General features: G+C 54.0%; 9 protein-coding genes across 9 annotated transcripts; 5 read left to right on the plus strand and 4 right to left on the minus strand.

The window, feature by feature from the left end:
* Positions 1-150: 150 nt before the first annotated feature.
* CKM354_000508100 (uncharacterized protein) lies at positions 151-2,639 on the plus strand (the record flags this gene model as incomplete). The annotated part of the gene is made up of 2 exons (XM_044800339.1): positions 151-1,118; positions 1,172-2,639. The coding sequence occupies 2 exons, from the start codon at positions 151-153 to the stop codon at positions 2,637-2,639; spliced, it is 2,436 nt and encodes an 811-aa protein (XP_044656274.1).
* Positions 2,640-3,343: 704 nt separating this feature from the next.
* CKM354_000508200 (uncharacterized protein) lies at positions 3,344-6,484 on the minus strand (the record flags this gene model as incomplete). Its single annotated transcript, XM_044800340.1, has 2 exons — positions 3,344-3,842; positions 3,897-6,484. 2 exons carry the CDS (start codon positions 6,482-6,484, stop codon positions 3,344-3,346), a joined length of 3,087 nt encoding a protein of 1,028 aa, XP_044656275.1.
* A 465-nt stretch (positions 6,485-6,949) lies between these two features.
* CKM354_000508300 (uncharacterized protein) lies at positions 6,950-7,636 on the plus strand (the record flags this gene model as incomplete). The annotated part of the gene is made up of 1 exon (XM_044800341.1): positions 6,950-7,636. The coding sequence occupies one exon, from the start codon at positions 6,950-6,952 to the stop codon at positions 7,634-7,636; it is 687 nt and encodes a 228-aa protein (XP_044656276.1).
* A 92-nt stretch (positions 7,637-7,728) lies between these two features.
* CKM354_000508400 (uncharacterized protein) lies at positions 7,729-8,889 on the minus strand (the record flags this gene model as incomplete). Its single annotated transcript, XM_044800342.1, has 3 exons — positions 7,729-8,384; positions 8,435-8,708; positions 8,773-8,889. 3 exons carry the CDS (start codon positions 8,887-8,889, stop codon positions 7,729-7,731), a joined length of 1,047 nt encoding a protein of 348 aa, XP_044656277.1.
* Positions 8,890-9,918: 1,029 nt separating this feature from the next.
* Positions 9,919-11,697, minus strand: CKM354_000508500 (uncharacterized protein; the record flags this gene model as incomplete). The annotated part of the gene is made up of 1 exon (XM_044800343.1): positions 9,919-11,697. The coding sequence occupies one exon, from the start codon at positions 11,695-11,697 to the stop codon at positions 9,919-9,921; it is 1,779 nt and encodes a 592-aa protein (XP_044656278.1).
* A 985-nt stretch (positions 11,698-12,682) lies between these two features.
* CKM354_000508600 (uncharacterized protein) lies at positions 12,683-13,459 on the plus strand (the record flags this gene model as incomplete). The annotated part of the gene is made up of 1 exon (XM_044800344.1): positions 12,683-13,459. One exon carries the CDS (start codon positions 12,683-12,685, stop codon positions 13,457-13,459), a length of 777 nt encoding a protein of 258 aa, XP_044656279.1.
* A 285-nt stretch (positions 13,460-13,744) lies between these two features.
* CKM354_000508700 (uncharacterized protein) lies at positions 13,745-16,039 on the minus strand (the record flags this gene model as incomplete). Its single annotated transcript, XM_044800345.1, has 1 exon — positions 13,745-16,039. One exon carries the CDS (start codon positions 16,037-16,039, stop codon positions 13,745-13,747), a length of 2,295 nt encoding a protein of 764 aa, XP_044656280.1.
* Positions 16,040-16,290: 251 nt separating this feature from the next.
* Positions 16,291-17,323, plus strand: CKM354_000508800 (uncharacterized protein; the record flags this gene model as incomplete). Its single annotated transcript, XM_044800346.1, has 2 exons — positions 16,291-16,619; positions 16,672-17,323. The coding sequence occupies 2 exons, from the start codon at positions 16,291-16,293 to the stop codon at positions 17,321-17,323; spliced, it is 981 nt and encodes a 326-aa protein (XP_044656281.1).
* Positions 17,324-17,359: 36 nt separating this feature from the next.
* Positions 17,360-19,087, plus strand: CKM354_000508900 (uncharacterized protein; the record flags this gene model as incomplete). Its single annotated transcript, XM_044800347.1, has 2 exons — positions 17,360-17,933; positions 17,988-19,087. 2 exons carry the CDS (start codon positions 17,360-17,362, stop codon positions 19,085-19,087), a joined length of 1,674 nt encoding a protein of 557 aa, XP_044656282.1.
* Positions 19,088-19,412: the final 325 nt, after the last annotated feature.

Here is a 19,412-nt window from a genome sequence, read left to right on the forward strand (position 1 = left end):
GGCAGGCTCCACTTCGGTCAAGCACGCGACGCCGGACACATGACGAGCTGCCACCGTCCTCGGCGCCGATCGCGCGCGCACCATCCACCCGCCTCTGCTCTTAGCTTCATTCTCTGCACCTCCTGCCTGTTCGGGGAATAATGGCACATCATGTCCGCCGCCGACGCCCAGACGAGGATTGCAGACTTGCTCAAGAGGTCCCATGAGGCAGCCCAGGGTGGAGACTTGCAGAAAGCCTTCCAAGATTTGAAAGAAGCCTCGCATCTCGATCCGGCAAATGCTCGCGTGAAAGATGCCCTGGTGGCCTTGGAAAAGCGAGAAAGGACCGGCGATGCACTTCAACTCATCGAAAGCTATCTAGGCAGCGGGCCGGAAAGCGATGGCGAGAAGGCACTGCATGCCCTGCGGCAAAAACACCTTCCCAAGGACGACGCTGAGCGAGCTTTCGACCTGATTCTGAGTTGTTCAAAACAGCTTGATCTACTCGATACCCTCACTGGGACTTTCATATATCGTAGCAGAGATGTACAGCAGCTGCTCGCCGCGAAGTTCCAGAATCCTGTGACAGAGCTATACAACCAGCTCTACGAACGAGGACCGGAAAGTCTCAAAGCATTCAGCACAATCCCACTGAACGACGCACTCTGGGCATCGAAAGATGACCAGGTCAAGGCTCAGCGAGATCTGTTCCGTCTGTGCATCGCGAAACTCATCGATGTCGACATTGAGTACCCTGAGCGGCTGATGCAAGTCGTGGCGAGGCTTGTTGCACTTGCTCCCAAAACTGTCGAGCCTCTCATTGATCTCGATGTCTTCGAGATCATTTTGGACAGCTTAGACATTCGTCTCGAACAGCCTTTGCGAAGTCAGGCGATGTTGGCCACCTCCAAAGTCCTCGAAACGACCAAGGAGAAAGGAGAGCAGCTGTTCGGACAGTATTTGGCTGCGAGAGTGAACAAGCAGACGATTGATGATTTCATTATTGCCTTCTCGTCAGCTGCGGCCGTCTTTCCCATGATACCTGCTGTGGCAGCACAGCTCTTCATGACTGATGGGTTTGTGCAACAACTCGTGCCCAACCTCGAGAGAAATTTCGAGTCAGGCAGTCAAGGAAAACGGTGAGCAGGGAACAGGGATGGTGCGCCTGTCGAGACGAGCTAACGAAGAGCAGGAAGAGCGCGACGCTCGAAGTGGCAGCTCTCGAATTGCTAAGCGCGGCGTGTGTAGACAAGCCGTGTCGCGAAGCCATCGATCGTTACTGCTCACCGTGGCTGCGCAACCTTTCCGATGAGGCGGAAGGAAAGCACCAAGCTCTAGCATCTCTGGTGCTAGCAAAGATCAATGCCGAGTCATCGGAAGAGGTGACAGCCAAGCTGGCAGATCTTGTTCTCGTCAGTGAGACGAACAAAGATCAAGCGATAGAAGGACTGGCCTACACCACATTACAACCTAAAGTCAAGGAAGACATCGTCTCCAATGCTGCTTTATTGAAACAGCTGATCTCGGCACTTACAGATCGATCAACTGCTGCATTCGGATGTTTGACAATCTTCTCAAACTTGACCACTTACCGACCGCCTAAAACAGCAGAGCAGAAGAAGATCGAGCAACTCAAGGCATACGCGAATCAGCAAAAGCAAGCCGCAGACGACCCTCTCGACAATGACACTTTTGTCACGGGCCGAGCCAAGAAGCTGCTCGATGCCGACATTGTTTCAGCGCTTGTGGCCAGCTGCAAACAAACCAGCTCGCCAACCAACATCGCCATGGTAGTGCGAACCCTGCTCGCGCTTGCCAAAGAACAAAAGCACCGCACCAAGATGGTCTCTCAGGGCTCTGTCAAGCTACTCCTCCAGATCCGAGAACGAATCGCCAAAACCGACAAATCCTCCTCCGAAGCCTCTATCATAGACCGCAACGCCTCCCATGCTCTCGCTCGTCTTCTCATTTCCGTCAACCCTGCGCACGTCTTCTCCGCTGCCTTGCCCGTCAGCACCGCCGTGAGCTCGCTGATCCCGCTTTTGACTTACGACACCGATGCCGAACAACGCGACCTTCTGCCTACATTCGAAGCTCTTCTCGCCTTGACGAATCTCGCTTCCATGGAGGATTCCACAGCAAGAGATCTGCTTCTCAGATCTGCAGCGTTCGAGCGTCTGGAGGATCTTCTCTTTTCGAGCAATACTCTCGTGTCTCGCGCCAGTGTAGAACTGATCTGCAATCTCATGGCTTCTCCTGCTGGCGTAGCCAAGTATGCCGACGGCTCGAAGGATGCGAATAGAAGGTTGCATGTACTTCTCGCTCTTACGGACGCGCAGGATCTTGCCACGCGCCGAGCTGCGGGAGGAGCTCTGGCGATGTTAACGGAATGGGACAGTGCTGTTACCGCTGTGTTGAATCATGGGAAGGGCGTGGAGTTGGTAGTTGGAATGTGTGAGGATGACGAAAGTGATGAGATGAGACATCGGGGTTTCGCGTGTGTGCTGAACTTGGTGACTGCCCCCGGTGAGATTGGAGAGAGGGGGTCGAAGATCTTAAAAGAGAAGGGCATGGTGGAGGGACTGAAGAACGCATTAAGAGCGACCAAAAGTCAAGAAGTTCTAGGGCTGGGCGTGGAGGTGTTGAAGAAGTTGCAGTGAAGGGGGGCATGTAGGAACTGCAGCATCGAATCGTATTTTTGTCCACTCTGCGCTCTCTGACACTTTTGACATATTGAGGCAGCATGTCAGGAGGTCCTGGGCAGTCTGTATGGAGTGCCTGAGGGAGGAAACGTGGCGTAGGAAGCGCTTGCGCTTGCTCACGACTTCTCTACCACGCTCATATTTGACAACATCGTTGGCAATTCACAACGACGCTCGAGGCGTAGTATGAGGTCTATTATTCTGCGAACGATACTCGGCCTTTTCAATGCCAAGTCACTTGGACTTCTGGAGCTCAATCTGTTTCCCAGGTTGGTGGCCTCCGTTGACGGGCTCTCCTTCTATGTTGTCTCGTAGGCTAGACCAGGCAGGCCAAGATGTAGCGCTGACCGCACTGCCAGTAAGCAAAACGCGAGCCTACCTGTATCGATTTGACTCGAAGAGAGGTCATCAGACTATTGCTGAAGCCGAGCCCGAGGTTGGTTGGACTTAGAGGACGATAAGCAGTAATCATTATTGTTTTGGTGTGGCGAAAAGGCATATGCACAGTCGATCGTGCACACGCGTCGTCTCATGCTCGTCTCCTCGATGCCACGTCTCTACATCTACATGCCATGCTGATCTCATCCATGCTAATTTGCGATCTCTCGCCAGCTCTGACGTGCATAAACTCGTTATTTCATCCCATAGCCCTTCGTCAGACCTCACGAGGCGCTCATACCTCTCAACTTCTCCTGCTCCTCCGATGTCAACGAGCTGAACACATTTGCAAACGCTGGATTCTGCGCCTGCTGTCGGAAGAAATTCTCCAGAAACGTTTGAGTCTCATCGTCTCGGCCCCGGTTCATGGAAGGTCCGTCTTCCGCGGCGTAAGCCATCAGTTGTGACTTCGTCATACCAGCACCCAGATCCAAAAAGTCGTTCGCATCGTCTTCCCAATCTCCGTCCTCGTCGTCATCGTCGAGATCGGCTGCTGCGGCAGCGTCAAGGGCACGGTTGGGCCCAGACGCGGAGAGAAGCTCTTCTACCAGGACCTTGACGATTTTGAGCTGTGCTGGGATGATAGTATATTGGTCTGGTTGCTGTCGAGCACGAGAGCGAGTCATGATGCGGTCGGATTTGGGCACGATCAGGTCTCCTTTCACTTGCACTTCGGCAAGGCGTGGGTCGTTGAGCTCGTAGAGCTTGGATAGGGCCACAATGCTAAGAAGGGTCAACAGCGTGAACGAGGGAAGTACGATGAGAGGGGACACTTACTTTTGACGAATGTCGTCGTATCCAGCGAAGTTGATCGAATTCTCCAGCCACTTGCTCATGACCACTTGCAAACCACTCTGATCACCGATACGGATATCTGCCAGAAATGAGACGACTTCGACAGCAGAGATGAGCGACAGTCGAGCGAACACCAAGATCAGACTCTGAATGAACTGGGCTTGCGTTGCAGTGCCGAGACGCACTGCGACAGCCTGTAGCAATTGTGTGAGATAAGGCCCCAACTTCTCAGAGCCTGCCTTCTCCACAACTTCCGCCGCAAGACCTCCGACTTCCGCAGCCCCGTGGTCATCAACGGAGGGGTTGAGCAAGCGATCGATGATGACCAGCACAATCTCCAAGCCACCTTTCCCATCCTGGTCATGGAAGTTGAAGACTTGGTCAGGATCGTGTCGAAGCATGTGTCTCACCGCTGCAGTGGCCGACTTCAGAAGCTCGTCATCCTGGGACCCGAGCAGCAGTCGGTTTAGACGTGGCATCACTGTATTGACAAAGCCTTGAGGCAGTGGTCTTGAACCATGGTCAGCCATAACTGCCAACAGCTCGGCGGCAAGGTTTGCCAAAGCATTCTCCTCCGTCAACGATGCAACGTCGAAGGCTCCCATGAGGGATGGCAGAACCTTTTGTGCAAGCTGAGCGTACGCTTCTGGTCCGGCTTCCGCAATCGTCTCGGCAATGTCTTCGAATGTCTCTGTGACCAGGAGAGCAATCTGGAAGTTGGCTGCACCTTTGCTGGCAACTGTGAAGAGGAGGTCCAATCCACCACCGACCAGACATGTCCGCGTGTCGAGCATGATGGCATCGCGTAGGGTCTCAATGATGGTGATGAGAAGATCATCGCTGTCATCGAGATCACTCAGGTCCTGTGCATTGAGGAAGTTGGATAGCGATGCCACAATATCGGGCTGTCTCTGGATCGTCACCGAAGAAGGCAGTGCTGCGAGATAGTACTGCAACGCGCGGATGCACGAGACCTTGACAATTTCTGACTCGTCGTTGGCAATTGCCTGCAGGGATGCTTCCATGAAAGAAGCCGCAACAGCTTGCAAAGCATTTCCAGACGTTCTCGTAAGGCTTCCTGCGACCAGGTACCCTCTCGCTCGAAGGAACACTGGCTCTTCTTGCATCGCATGCTTGATAAAATCGACATATCCATTTGCAGATTCTGGCCCGATTTGCTTCTCGACATCCTGAAAGTCGCCCAGTAGCTGGTTGAGCAAGTACAGCGCAGCCTCTTTCATCTTCCAGCCTGCGCTCTCAGAGTAAAGTGTACGCGTGTAGGTAAGTAGGCCTTCAACTGTGGCATTGTTGAGCCATTCGCCAAGCTTGATGACCAGATCGCCGCAGGCGGACCGCGGAGTGTAGTTGGCAGTGACATTAACCTCTTCAGACAAGAACACATTCACGTCGATATCCCAAAGGCCCTCTTCCTCAGTGGTAATCTGTGCGTATGCGACAGCAACTTTCATCATGTCGATGATCCAGGTAGCAGCACCAGACTGCAGTTGCTGCTCGAGCTCTTTTCGCACAGGAGGTGCACGCAAACATGCCTGCAAGAAATCGAGCTCCTCGAGCACTAGGAAGTCCAGCGTATAAGGGAGTCCATCGGCATCTTCCAATCGACCTTGGCGATCGTCTTCAATGTACATCTCGTAGTACTGAGCCTGTAGTGTTGAGAGCTCGTGCCAAGTAGCCGAGAAGAGGGCTGGGCTGTGTGGAGACAACATCTGCGGGAACAGCGTCCGCAGTCGCATGAGACTCTTGACGATTTGCAACTTCAGAGCGACAGAGCCTCTGTATTGCTCTGCGGCCTCTGGATTACTTCTCTCCGAGCCTTCTGGAGGAGGGGATGGCAGCGGAGACTTTAGGGTCTCGATGAAGAATGGAAGCCAACCAGCTAGGTTCTCTTCCGCGAATGATTTGACTGCAGCTTTGTGGTCTTCCATGACCATTTCAAGGATGTCGAAAGTTGATCGGAATACGGACACCGCAAGAGCTCGGAGTGTCGGTTTTCGTGCATTGTTTGTAGCCACATCGTAGACGACCTTGACCAGATCGCGTCCGATTTTGAAGAACTGCTCTTCATTGAAGCAATCGTCCACAAGTTCATTGAGTACTTTCAAGGCACCATGCAACTGGCTGTCGACTCCAGTAGACACAACGCTCATAACGTTCTGCAACAGATCCGGCCAGTCATCGGGAAAGTCTGCTGTGGCGATCTTGCTGACCACAAGACTAGCTGCACTCTTGATCTTCCTCTCATCGCGGCTGCTGGTAGAAAGTTCGAGCAACTTTTGCCTAATCTGCGACTTTCTCTGCTCATCCACAAAAAGTGGGCCAGCGTACTCGTCGAATTGAGTCGACCAGCAGGCCAACACGAAGTTTTTCAGCACCAGCAGAGCTGCTTGTCGAACGTCTTGGGGCACATCATTATGAGCTCCGATCGAGAGCAGGCCGACAGGCAGGTCCGGGTTGGAATAGAGCTCCTTCAGCTGATACTCGGCATTCTTTCGTGGCCCCTCCTGCGGCGATTGTGTCTCAGTCAGCAGGCGTACCAGCTGCTCCTCCATGGCGTGTGGCGTTGTTGCTAGTGCCGGTAGTTTTCGTGCAACATGCAGATATGTGCCGTGGACCTGCTGCCAAAGGAATTGGGAAGCCCCGCCGCGCTGGAATTGTATTCCACGCTACTCGAATGACTCCAAGTGAATGGATCGCGTCGAATTTGAGCCGGCGCCGGATCACCAGTGGGATTGCGAGATTCCGGTTCCAAGAGCGCGCAGATATTGTTGAGAGTCGATCAGCCACTGTGCAGGCGCGTTAGTAAGGTCGAGCAAGAAGTGTCCGTTTGCTACTTCAAAACAACGTCGCTGTCCAAAACCCACCCGGGTTTTCTTCGGCCTTGGCGTTTCGCGGGCGCGTCGCGTCATTGCCCGCTCCGCGTCTCGAAGCAACAGCAACAATCGGACGCCATACCAACATGAAACGTCTTCACGTCAACTGACAGCTTGTCTAGATACTTGCCCGAACTCGCGAGAATGGCCACAGAGCCGGCTACTTTCTTCACCCTCGTGACAGCTTTCACCGATTTCCTCACAGTAGCCATTCACACCATACTGTACGAGCGAGGCATATACCCTAAGACATCGTTCATTTCGGCGAAGAAGTACAACTTCGCTGTGCGGCAGAGCAGACATCCAAAGGTCTGTGAATGGGTCAATGATGCCGTCAATGCTGTCGAGGAAGAGATCCTCAAGGGCAATGCCGAACTTGTGGCAGTTGTTATCTACAGCAAGCAAAACAAGCCGCTTGAACGAGTAGTCTTCGACGTTTCACGGTTCCCCGTCGTTTCCGAGAGTGAGCACAACGTGCCTCTGGAGGCGGCAGATGGACCCGACATGCCTGTCTTGCCACTCGTTGATCTTGAAGAGCAGATGCGAGCCACTATGAGCCGATTATCGAATTGTGGAGCCGGTATGAAGAAGCTGCCAGATGGCTGCACTTTTACAGTTGCAGTTGAATTGAGGCCTGATGGCGAAGCTCCACTTGAGCACCCGCAGCACTGGGTGCCAGCACAAGCACCTCTTGATGAGCAACAATCGAACTTGGACAAGCAGACCAGACCTGTTCGAGCGGTTCATGCTGGTAGCATGGCCTTCGAAACCTGGATAGAAGAAATCGAGGAAACAAGACCATCAGACACAAGTCAGAGTACTGGCAGTTGAAGTATCTTCCACTGCTGCTGCTATCTGGCAAGAGTACTGGCACGCCGCATATCTACGGCACAACATCTTTGCATTTGTGGGATCTTCGTCGATCAGCCCGTTGCCGCATCGAATATTGCATAGACGCTCTTCTGGGCTGCGCCATCTTTGCTCTGCTCCAGTGTGGCCTTTCCGTCAACCCACATGCGATAGTAATCGACACCTGCCGGCTTCCACCCAAGTTGTCCAAACAAATCGATGGCATCAGCATTACCGCCCCATACTTCAGTCACGAGTGTCGCTTGCTCTGTAATTTGCTCTGCGGTACAGTCGTTCATTTCCTCATTCGGTAGCGGTACCCTTCGAATAGCTTCAACTCTGGCCAACTCCATGGTAGCAACCAATATTGCTCTTGCGGATGCTGGGTCCGTCGCATATACAGGCCCTATGCGCACCCCTCCAGAACACCTTCTATTGACGGCCCAGCCGCCGAGGTCCTTGGCCGATATCGGATTGGATGTCAATATCAGCGCAACGCCGTGAACGTCCGGGCGATGGAATAAGTGTTCGCCGGACCACAGAGCGGGCCTCTCGAAGCCAGTGATGCTCAGCTCATGCTCAGCTAGAAGCTCTGGTGGTAAATCGCGAATTTCGATCATCTGCGAGCCCTCTGGAAGCTGTGGCCTGGGCACCGGGTCTTTCTCCACCAAAGGTCTGACCATTATGCGAATAGTTCCCAAGGGTGATGATACGAAGTTGCGGCGCTCATCTGCATGAAGTCAGTCACAAGATCTTTCTCCATTGAGCTCGTCAACTCACAAGTCTGCTTCTGCTCAACTACTCCATCAAGGCCAATACATTGCACCCCATTGCGAGCCAGATCATACTCTGCAGCCTTGAACAATTCTCGGCCAAGTCCTTTCCCTCGATGCCGTTCATCAATAATAAACATCGACACCCATCCGGTAGAATTCTGGTTCACAATGCCAGCCACATGACCGACCGGTGTATTGGATGCTTTGTCGATAAGCAGAAACATTCCATATCCGCGACTCGGATTCATGTATGTGTCCAAATCATAGTATCCACGATTCTGGCATCACATTCGACGTTTAGATATTTAGACACAGTTCGTGGCTTGTATCGACTCAACATACCCAGCCAAGAGTCTGCATGAAACCCCACCATACTTTTCGAAATTCGTCGGTGTTGACAGCAGGGCGGATCAAATACGACTCGTTCTCGTACAGAACGATTCCAGGCTGTGAGCCCATTTTGTCCCGCCAAAACGTCAAGAATCAAGTGGTTTGTCGCACTGCAACGAAGTGATGACTCTATCGGGCAAGTGCGAAAAACAAAAACGACCACGCCATCTATTCAGGTGCGGCTGGCTGCGCTGCATGCAGCTGTATAGCCGACGAATGATGTGTGCTAGCGGCGATGTGCTAGCAAGCTATCGATAATTAGTGGCCGAGCCCAACGCGTCTTGCTGCCTCAAATGCTGTGACACACTCAAGACAAAGGCTTGCCTACATTGCTTTCCTCAGACATCAGTTATCGGGTCAGAATCGTGGCCTCGATTTTCGATGTACAGATCAGAAAGGCATAATCACACATTCATCCGCCTGCTAAGTTCCGCCATGGCAAAGCGCGTTGTGCGTCTTCGATTTCATGCCTTTGACAATTTCGCGTTCAGAATGAGGGGTTTTTTTCGTTGCATCGACAGCGACGGTGACGCTTACATTGGGTGAGAAAGTACATGCAAGCAACGCGTCCCCGCAAGACGCGTTCAGATAAACTTCGTGAGTGGTTGACCCTGTTGATCATACACACCGTAGGTCCTTAGCAGCAAAGTAGGCAGGCACATGAATCGTATAGCACCAATACCCTGCGTGGCACTTGGCAATGAGATGTGGAGATTACGCTTGCAACAGATGGCATCGAATACTCATTCTTCTCCCTGTTTTACACCGTGGAGTCCTATGTTCTTGCTTGCCACAAGGGGCACTGCAACAGATTCCGTATCTCCCTCCTCGCAATCCCACCACTCTGCCCTCCGTTCCCATGTTCGTTCCGTTCGTAAAAAGCTATGGGGATATCGCAAAAACGAGACGTAGAGAAAGTGTCAACATTCTGAAAAACAGCCGCCCAACGCGACAACGCCTTCGCTAAGAAAGATCATGACGATCGGAAAACACAACGGAAAAGCTTCAGGATGACGCTTGCGGGTTTCGTCGCGTGGTTTTGTGAGATTGGCTTTCTCAATTCTGCTTCGTTCCAGATTGCAACGGTCGAGGTAAGGTTCAGAGCTTCGTCCTCCCTTCCTCGTTGGTACCTCTCCGTACAGGCATGGGAGGCATGCCAGGCTCTCTGGGTGCAGCAGCAGCACCGCCACTCACCATCCTCGCGGCACCTTGCACAGCAGAGGAAATGGCTGCGCCGACACTCGGGCCTGCTTCGCCCGAAGATCCTGGGGTGGCGCTCCGAGTTTGCCGTTGGAGTTGAGCAGATGTCAGCCAATGGACTTGTCGACTGAGACCCGCGACTTGTGCTGTGAGATAGGAGATTTCCTCGCGTGTGCGTAGGTTCTCATTGAGAGTTTGCATTTGATGTCGGCCGTCCACTTCGGAGAGAGCGGTGCTTATGCGGGACATTTCGTCTCGGAGGCTCTCGTGCATGGACAAGAGATGGTGGAGGGGAGAGGCGTAGGGCCCATTGGTGGCAGGAGGTGGAAAGGGCGATGCGAGGTCGAAGTCCGAGGTGAAAGGCTCAGGTATATCCATGGGACGAGGCCCTGGTACTTCAGGCAGCTGACGCGGCGAGGTTTCTCGAGATGGCCGGCGACCAGTGCGTGGTGATCTGGCTGCTGTGTCGAAATCGATCTCAAAGTTGTTGGCTCGCAATGGGGAGACCAGGTCATTGATCGTGTCAGGACTGCTCCGTCCTTGCGGTCGCAGAAGTGGTATTGAACTTGAGTCGGCGCTCGTGCGATCCGGGTTGGGCGAACTCGTGTACAGGATATTTTGCATCGAATCAAATCCATTTTGTAGCACTTCCAACTTTCGACTCATTTCTTTTTGGGCGGCCTCCTGCTCGTCGAACCGCTGAACCATCATGGTGAAGAGCGGAGCCATTTTCGCAAAAGTACAATTCCTAGAGTGTACATCCGCTTGTGATTTCATGTTTCGACTTGTACAGCCAAGCGCTTTTCCGGGACAAGGAATGACATTGGCAGAGCATTGGGTCGTCTTGTGCTCAGACAAGTTGCGGTAGTAGACTTCTTCTTTGCACAAATCGCAAGATATCTTGCGATCAGGACATTGAGTCTTCCAGTGAGATTCCAAGGTACACTGCTGCATCTCCTCACGGCATGCCACGCAGCTGACGGGAAAGTGCAGACAGCCTTGCTTGGAGTCTTTGCGCCGGACCGGCAACTCGCATCCATCCTTGGGGCATTCGATCATGGCGTAGCCACAGTATATGGAGATGTGGTCCTGCACTTCTCCGCGCTTGACCTCCACAGGGCAGCCCTCGTCGATCTTGGGGCATTTGACGAGCAAATCATCGACAATATTAATCAGGATCTTGCTCGTTGCCGATCGCGGTCCGAGCTTGGCTGGCGTCCGGCATGTCGGGCAATCGCCTTTCGCAGCGAGCGGATTGTACGTGGTCACCAGCGACCACGTTTGCCGTATGCAGTCTCGACAGAAGTAGTGATCGCACTCGGCCAGCACGACGGGGTCCACGAAGGGGCATCGGCAGATGGGGCACGTGAGGTTATCGTCTGGGGTGGCAACATAGTCCAGGAGGCGCAAATCCACAGGCGGGTTGAGGTTTTGCGAGCGCGCCTTTGATTTCAGAAAATTGCGTTCTTCCATGTTCCTCCGTCGCTCCAGCCTCGCCATGGAGGAGGACATGGCGCCCGTGCTGGTCGATGCGCTTCGTTGCATGGTCGCCCCCACATCCGCGGCTCCGGAGTCCAAGTTTGCACCACCGTGGGACACGGCTCTGCTATGCGATTGTGTGGCGGTGGTCTGCGGAGGAGCACGGCGGGCGGATCTGAAGAAGAGAGGTCGTGACATGTCTGAAACCCAGAGGATGGAGGGCAGTCTAGCAGCCGCCGCTAGCGTGGGTAGGGGCGATCCGAATGATCGTCGTCAGCGCAAATCACTCCTTGCTGCGTCCTGTGCACGACAGCAGACTGGCGACGCCCGCGTCGAGAGCCAACCGTGGTAGACGGACTGAACGAGGGAGAATGATGGGGAAGAGTGAACGAGGCCGGTGATGGCGTGCTTCCCGAATATGTCGGATGGAGTCAGCAGTGCCGGTTTAGCAGATGCATCGACTTCCCGGCAGAGGCATGCCTGGAGCGAAATGATGCGCGAACCCGGACACGCGGAAGGAGTGTCTGAAGTGCAAACTCACGACACGACGTGCAAATGAGAGGGCCTGTCTCCATGTCCTGTGCGTGCACGGTATGCCGATTTATGCTTCGATCGACTGCTGCCATGCCCGTCCCCCGAGCATGTGCAGACGAGGGCAGCAGACGGGTGTTGGCATGAAGTTCGAGCTACATCGATGCTCTGGACAGCCGCAATATGGGTAGCTGGGGAAGATGTATCCTGTTGTGCTACCACCGCGTCCTCGTCCTCCTCATCCACTGGCACCGCCGCTATTTCGAGGTGTCGCGGTGGAGCTCAAGCCACAGCCGCCTCGCACCCCGGCCCGACGATCGCTCTCTCACGTGCATCTGTCCAGTCCCTCGCAGATCCGCTGCCTGTTGACATCTTCACTCGACAGCACTTGGCCCAGTCTGTCGCAGTACCGTCCTGTCGCATTGCGGATACAACCAGGGATCGCCCCCAAATCTTGTTCATAGGCCACCAGACTGTAATCGCCAAAAGCCCTGTCTCGACCCTAAGTGTATCGCATTCCGGCCTCGACTGCGAGTTGAAACACTGCGCACGAGCACTTGCGCCTCCGCATGCAGGCATCACCTCGGACGGCGTAACAGAGTCCAGATTGGAGCTCTGCGGGCGCTCGCCAATCCTCCACCACAACCGTGCCATGTCGACCTCACCTCATCAACTGCTGCTGCTAGCCGACCACCTAAAGCTCTCGCTCCTCGAACGCCAACGAGCCATCAGCCTCAACCTCGAGCCGAGCAAACAAGATGGCCAGATCCAGCGATCCCTGTCGCAGCTGCAAGATGGACTGGAAGAGTTAGAAGCCCAACGGCGAGATCTAGGAGAAGCAGAAGAGGACGATTCGGAATTGGCGCGATTACGGAAACAATACAACCAACTATACGCACAATTTCACGGCTCAGCGCCTCCCTCATCCGAAAGCGCAACCCCCAACAATCCTGCTCTAGCATCCGACTTCGCAGCAGCAAGATCCAAACCGAGTAAATCCAGAAACGTCCGGTTCCGAGACAATCCAGACGAGGACGATGCCGAAGCGCAAGCCAACCGCGCAGCCCTATTCGCAGACCAGGAAAGATACAGAGACGAGCCAGAAGCTCCGAATCAGGATAACCTAGACAATCAACAAATACACGCGTACCACAAACAAGTGCTTCGAGAACAGGACGATCAATTAGATGTATTAGGACAAAGTATTGGGAGACAACGCATGCTCGGGATACAAATGGGGAATGAGCTGGACGAGCAAGTGGAACTGCTGGATGATATTGAGCGGGGAGTTGACCGGCATAGCAATCAATTGCATGGGGCGCAGAAGAGGTTGACGACGTTTTCACGGAAGGCGAGGGATAATTGGAATTGGATTACGATTACTATTTTGATCATAATATTGGTGCTGGTCATAGTGGTGTTGAAGTGAAAGGGACAAGAAGAGTATGGGCTTGCATATTGAGAAGCATTGGCATTTGCAGCAGTGCCTGCAATTGTTTCGGGGAGAATGAGTAGTCCTAGATGTGTCGATACTATACCTAACGAGATCACGATTTTCGATGGCCACAAGATCGTTTATGGGGCTGTGACTCCGACTTTCCATAATCAATTGTCTTGGAGTTGCATACAGTTTGCCAAAATGGTCTCACGTTGTGACCGCTTCTGAACTAAATTCATTCGTGATCGCCTGCTCAGCATAGTATCACATCATTTCTCAGATTTCTACAACTCTCTTAACCTCCTCAACCTCCTTTGGCCGTCCTTTCCTATCCACCCTCTCATCTCTCGGATCGAAGCCTCCATTGCCCCAAAGCGCCCATTCCGCAGTCGGCGTCTCGGAAACATAGTCCTCGGGCCCAAATTTCTCTCCACTCTCAACACAGCTGAAGAAAGCAGGATAATCAATGGTGGTGTGATATCTCCCAGCACCTTCGTACTTCGTTCTCACATTGTGCTCTTCGCTTGTTCCAAGAGGGCGCCAGAATCGCGTCTTATCCGCAAGTAGAATACAACATGAATGCGCGTGCTCGGCTCCAATGCCATAGTCTAGACCTCGCTTCTTGAGCTCTCTTTCGAGCGCAAGGACGAAGGCTTGGACTTCTTCGTAGAAAGGCACGTTCTGCATCGAGAGACCTGCGCCTTTCGAGGTTGATGTGCCACAGTATGTGACGCCCTTGACTTCGACAAACGCAGGTAAGGCACGCTGTACGAGGTCTGCGTAGCCTTGAGCTTCGTCGTCGATATTGAACCCTTTGACCAGAGTGAGACGGAAAACTGTGCGGTGGGTATGACGCTTCTCGCGTAGGATATCCATGCATTGAGTGAAGCGCTCCCAATAGTCTCGGTGCAAGGGCCTATCGATCTTGCGAAGGGCTTCCTTATTGGAAGCATCAATAGACACGTATAGTTGTGTTACGGGCCCCAAAGCCGCGAGTTGCTCCGGGTGCTGAGCGTTGCATACGAGGAACGATGAGATGTGGCTCGCGTGCAGCATTCCCAGGAGCTCGTTGATGTATGGGTAGAAGATGGGCTCGCCGACGAGTGAGAGGGCACAATGCCTGATCTGCATACCTTCGGCGAAACGCTCCGCTCGCACGCCCGGCACGCCTCGAAGTTGCTTGATCTTCTGATAATGACCAGCTGTCATGCCTTGGAAAATTTCGTCAGGCGGATCGACGGTCCAGCGCCAACTTGTCCCAACCGGATTGGTACCATGTCGCCAGCAGAACACACACTTGTTGGCACACGCTAATGACGGAGTGGCCTCCATACATTGATGTGAGGCGATGCCGTAGAAGGAGAACTTGTAGCAAGAGCCACGACCGCGCAGAGCGGATTTAGTCCAGCGACAGATCTTGACGCCAGAATGTGAGCCGACAATTGTGTAGCCTTGTTTGGTGAGGGAAGAGTAAGTGGGCGATTCTTTGGGTACCATGGCTTTCGGAACGGCTGGCTGGGGAGCTCTCTTGGTCGAGGTAGTGGTGAAATCTACTGGGATTGGCGCCTTGATATCTTCGAGATCGTCTGTCGTGCTTCGCTTTGTCGTCCGCCCTTGAGCTGGAAAAAAGGTCTCTTCGTCCTCATCCTCTGAAGCCTCGTCGCCACTTTCTGCAGGGTCTCCACTTCCTGGCACTCCAACACCTAGTCCTTGACCTCGCCCTAGATCTTCAATAATGTTGTATACACCTCTGCGCCATTCTTCCAGTCTCATGTCTGCATCGTCGCCCTTCACATCTCCCGTGCCCAATGGATACGCTCGCTTCTTGCCAGTCAGTTTGGCCATCCACCGATCCACCTCAACCGCTTGACTGCAGTATCCTTCTTCTTCCGTCGGCCATTCTTGACGATCTCCAAAGCCAAAGACACTATATCCTGCCAGGCCTGATAGCGACTGATCGTCTATTCGGAAGTCATGGTGGGTCTCTTCGAGATGCGATAGAAAATTCGACAACTCGGTGTCGATATTGTAAGACGGGAGAAGGACGTAGTAGAACGCGGCGGTGCCACTGCAAGCCTGCTTGGGGGCAGAAATGAAGTAGTCGTCGTAGTCGATCTCGGTCAGGTCGTGGACAATCGGGGTCAGGACTCTTTCGTTGGATTCAATCGTCGACGCCAATTTCTCTGCATACGCCCGCGTTGACCCTCCAAGAGAATAGTAGAAGACATATGGCTGAATCTGATCAATCGCCCTGACGGGACTGTCCTTACGCTTTGCCGTCCGCACGCCTTTGACGCGTTTGGGCCCTTTCGGTTTTAACGGCTCTGCTGGTCGTGTTTCTGGTATACTACTGCTCGCTGTCTTCTTCTCGTTGACCAAATGCAATGGCTTCTCCTGGACTGGCGAGCCCAGAGGTGGCGTCAGAAGCACTTTTGCTTTCTTACTCCTCCAATGGGCGAGCAGACGAATCGCGGCCAGCAGAATGCCGGCAGAGAGGAGCACTTCCACTCGATGAGCGTGATAGAGCAGCAGCACCTCTCGCGGGAGTTCGAGGAGGCGGAGTTGATCCATCGTGCGTCCGAGGTGTTGCTGCTGCTCGCCCCAGCAAATTCCCCTCGTGGACGTGGTGAAGCACGAAATCTGGCGGAGGCAAGCGAGCCCCACGTCGCGGATCTGACTCCGCTAAGGCTCGCTCCGGTGCCCGAGCGCGTCACCTGTTGCTACACGCGTCGACCTGACCTTCCCTTCCGTCTCTCGCTCACCAGGCTGTCGTTCATCGTTCCTCAGCGGCTTGCGACAAGCTCTGTCGCCGCACTGAAAACATGGCGCCCAAGCTGTCAGAGCACTGCATTCCCCTCGAACATCCTCACTGGTTCACGGTCACACTCGCAGCGTTCTTGGTCGTTGGCATCTTGGTCAGCTATCTACCACAACACTACAAAATCATCTCTCGCAAGTCCAGCGATGGCCTGTCGCCGTGGTGGATCCTCTTGGGCGGCCTCAGCAGCATCGCTGCCATCGGCAACATTCTCACACTTCCCACCAGCAGGGCCGACATGCTTTGTTGCCGGGAAATCGGTGAAGGAGCTTGTGGAGCTGCTCTGCTCGGAGTTCTCCAGATCGCAGTTCAATTCTCCTGCTTCATGATCATGTATGACACCGCCTTCCTGCTTGTAGTCTTGCACGATACTGACTGTGCCCAGCGTCTTCCTATACATCACCTTTGCGCCGCGAGAAGAAGACGGCGAGGTGCTTTCCACCTCAACTGCCACTTTGACAAAGCCTCCACCTCCGAGCCGCCCACGAGATCCCCTCATTGTCGGGACCGCCATTATCCTCTCACTCCTCGTAGTCGCTCTCACATCGTTGATATTGGTCATTCGCTATCCTCAGCATACCCAGTCCTGGGCGGATCTGCTGGGTTCCGTCTCTGGAGTGCTTGCCGCGATACAGTACCTGCCCCAGATCTACTTCACTGCGAAGATCAAGGATTTGAAGAGCTTGAGTGTTGGAACACTCATCATACAGGCACCTGGCGCTTTCCTGTTTGCGTACAGTCTCTTTCTGCGCGTGGGCGCGGAGGGCTGGAGCACCTGGCTGGTCTATATGGTCACGGGAGCTTTACAGATGGTTCTACTTGGCATGGCTGCTTCATTCCATGCTACGCGACAACAAGAGAAACGACAGGGCATTTATCGCGACAGCAGCGATGATGAAGATGCCGCTGACTCGGAACGCACAACCATGGCGAGCAACTCGGACGGCGCGGCTGACGAGCGTACAGCTCTTCTCCGCCAACAAAGGGACTCGTATCGACCTGACGAAGATCATGTTCGCATTGTTCCCGGTTCCTAGTGGGCGGGAGATTGGAAGGAAAGATCTTCACGCGCTATGCGCAAAGCTCATCACAGATGGATCGATTGGGTCATCATCGAGGTATTTCTTAACCGTGCACGGCATCCTCTCGCCACACATGGACGTCTCAAGGCTTGTATCAAACGTCTCCACCGTTACAGAGTAAGAAGCGAACCTGCTGAAAGCGATTCGGAACTGAGCACGAATCACGCTTCTGACAGCACTGAACAATATCGCCGTGGAAGGCTGATCGATCAAGAGGATCGGCCGAGGGTGCCAGATGACTCTCAGACAGGACCCCGGCTCTCTCGACCCTTGGTGCTCCGCGGCGGCTCCGATAGTGAAGATCCAGCAAATTTACTGCTGTCGCAGCAAGAGCAGCCAAGGCGCAGTTTTGCTACGCAAGCCACTGCGTTCCTACGGCGGTCGAGCAGCGCCATTGTTGCCCGCGCTCGTAGTCTCACAGAACTCGAGACCTGGCGAAATGCGTACAGGCGCCTCAGCGACCCTGCAACATACCGCAGGATTCTGAGACGGCTAGGCGACTTTCTGTTGCTTCGCCGCGATTCAGTCATCGATGGTGATGATGGTGATCCCATTGATAGCAGAGGTCAGTTGCCAGTCTTTGCTCGAGAATCTTGTGATTGAAATTGACACCATGCAGCGTACGGGACTTTCGATGGTTCTGCCTCACCTCGACTCCACGGTGCGCAAAATCAACACTTTACTCAAGACTTCGGCTTCGGCGAGGATGAACAAATACACCCACGACGTTCGCATCGTCAAGAGTCCAATGTGCCCCCGGACGTTGTGCCAAATACGCGTGTCACGCCGCCCATTCCCATGCCACCGGGCCCTCCGAATCCCAGACGGGGCACCATACCACGTTTTCTAGTACCGGGCACGCCCCCGAACACTGTGGATCCTTCTCATGTTCCAAGCAGCGATGACCTGCCGAGCCTCTCTGGCGTGAACGAGCCTGTGGATCCGCCATCCCAACGTCTCGAATCGCTGGGCCAATTGGGAGTACCTCCACCGCCTTCATCGTCTCCAAGACCAGCTGAGCCACTTGCAGGCCCGTCGTATCTCCCGCCCCTGCCTGAATTACGCCCAACTGATGTCAGAGCCGTTCGTGAACATCGTGAGGGCCTTACACGTAAGGACAGTCGAGATCGACTCATAGCAGTGAATTCGGATACCCTGACGGGGACTGCTAGCGGCCACGATAACGTTGGACGGTTCATGCGCAAGCGACGCGAAGGAGAAGCCACCACCCCGTCGCCAGTGGTAGGCGGCTGCGAGACGCGTACTCCTGCACCACCTGCAGGTGCTCCCACTGATGATAGCATTCGTCAAGGCGAAGTACCTGGCAATTGGCTCGAAATGGAAAGAAGACGAACCCGTGAGCGGCGGGAAGCGGAGGCAGAAGCTCGTCTGAGAGCCGCTGCTGCCACTGCCACGAACCAGGAGAACCTTCAAAGCCCTCACTCGGCTACGTCATCTTGGCTTACGGACGATGAGGTCGATTCGAACGAGATCGCTGTCCGCTCGTCGTCGAGTGACGACGTATGGTTTCCCTTCGCTGCTGCCGCCGCCGCTGCTGCTAGGGATGCCGAGGTTGCTCCCAGGTCTGCGCCGGCGGCACTTCAGCCAGGTAGGGAACCTTCTCCTATTTCGGACGACGAAGTTGCTGTGACTTCCGCATCGGAGGACAGTGAAGATAGTGTTGAAGGTATGAGTTTGGAGGATGCACGAGGATTGTGAGGCTTTTTGCGCATTGTACTCTCGCTGTAGGGAAGGACCACCGTAGTTGGAAATTAGTCGGCATAGGAGTAGGTTATAGGAGAAGTTCCAAATTCATCCCTTCCCATAGAGGTTCGAGATGTCTTCCTCAGTATCTGCTAATCTCTGTCCTTATCTGATACGATAGCGTAGCGAGAACTGCGATACCACTGCGTCCGCATTGCTGATCTCCGCAAATAATTTGAATAACGTTGTGGTGACGATTGCAAAACGAGTCGTCATCATCCTCTATGTCATCTGGGTCAACACCAGCCTTTTCTGCTTCCCTCGAGCCAAATTACACTCA

Source organism: Cercospora kikuchii (assembly GCF_019650295.1).
Source record: "Cercospora kikuchii DNA, contig_00003, whole genome shotgun sequence".
NCBI classification, from domain to species: Eukaryota; Fungi; Ascomycota; class Dothideomycetes; order Mycosphaerellales; family Mycosphaerellaceae; genus Cercospora; species Cercospora kikuchii.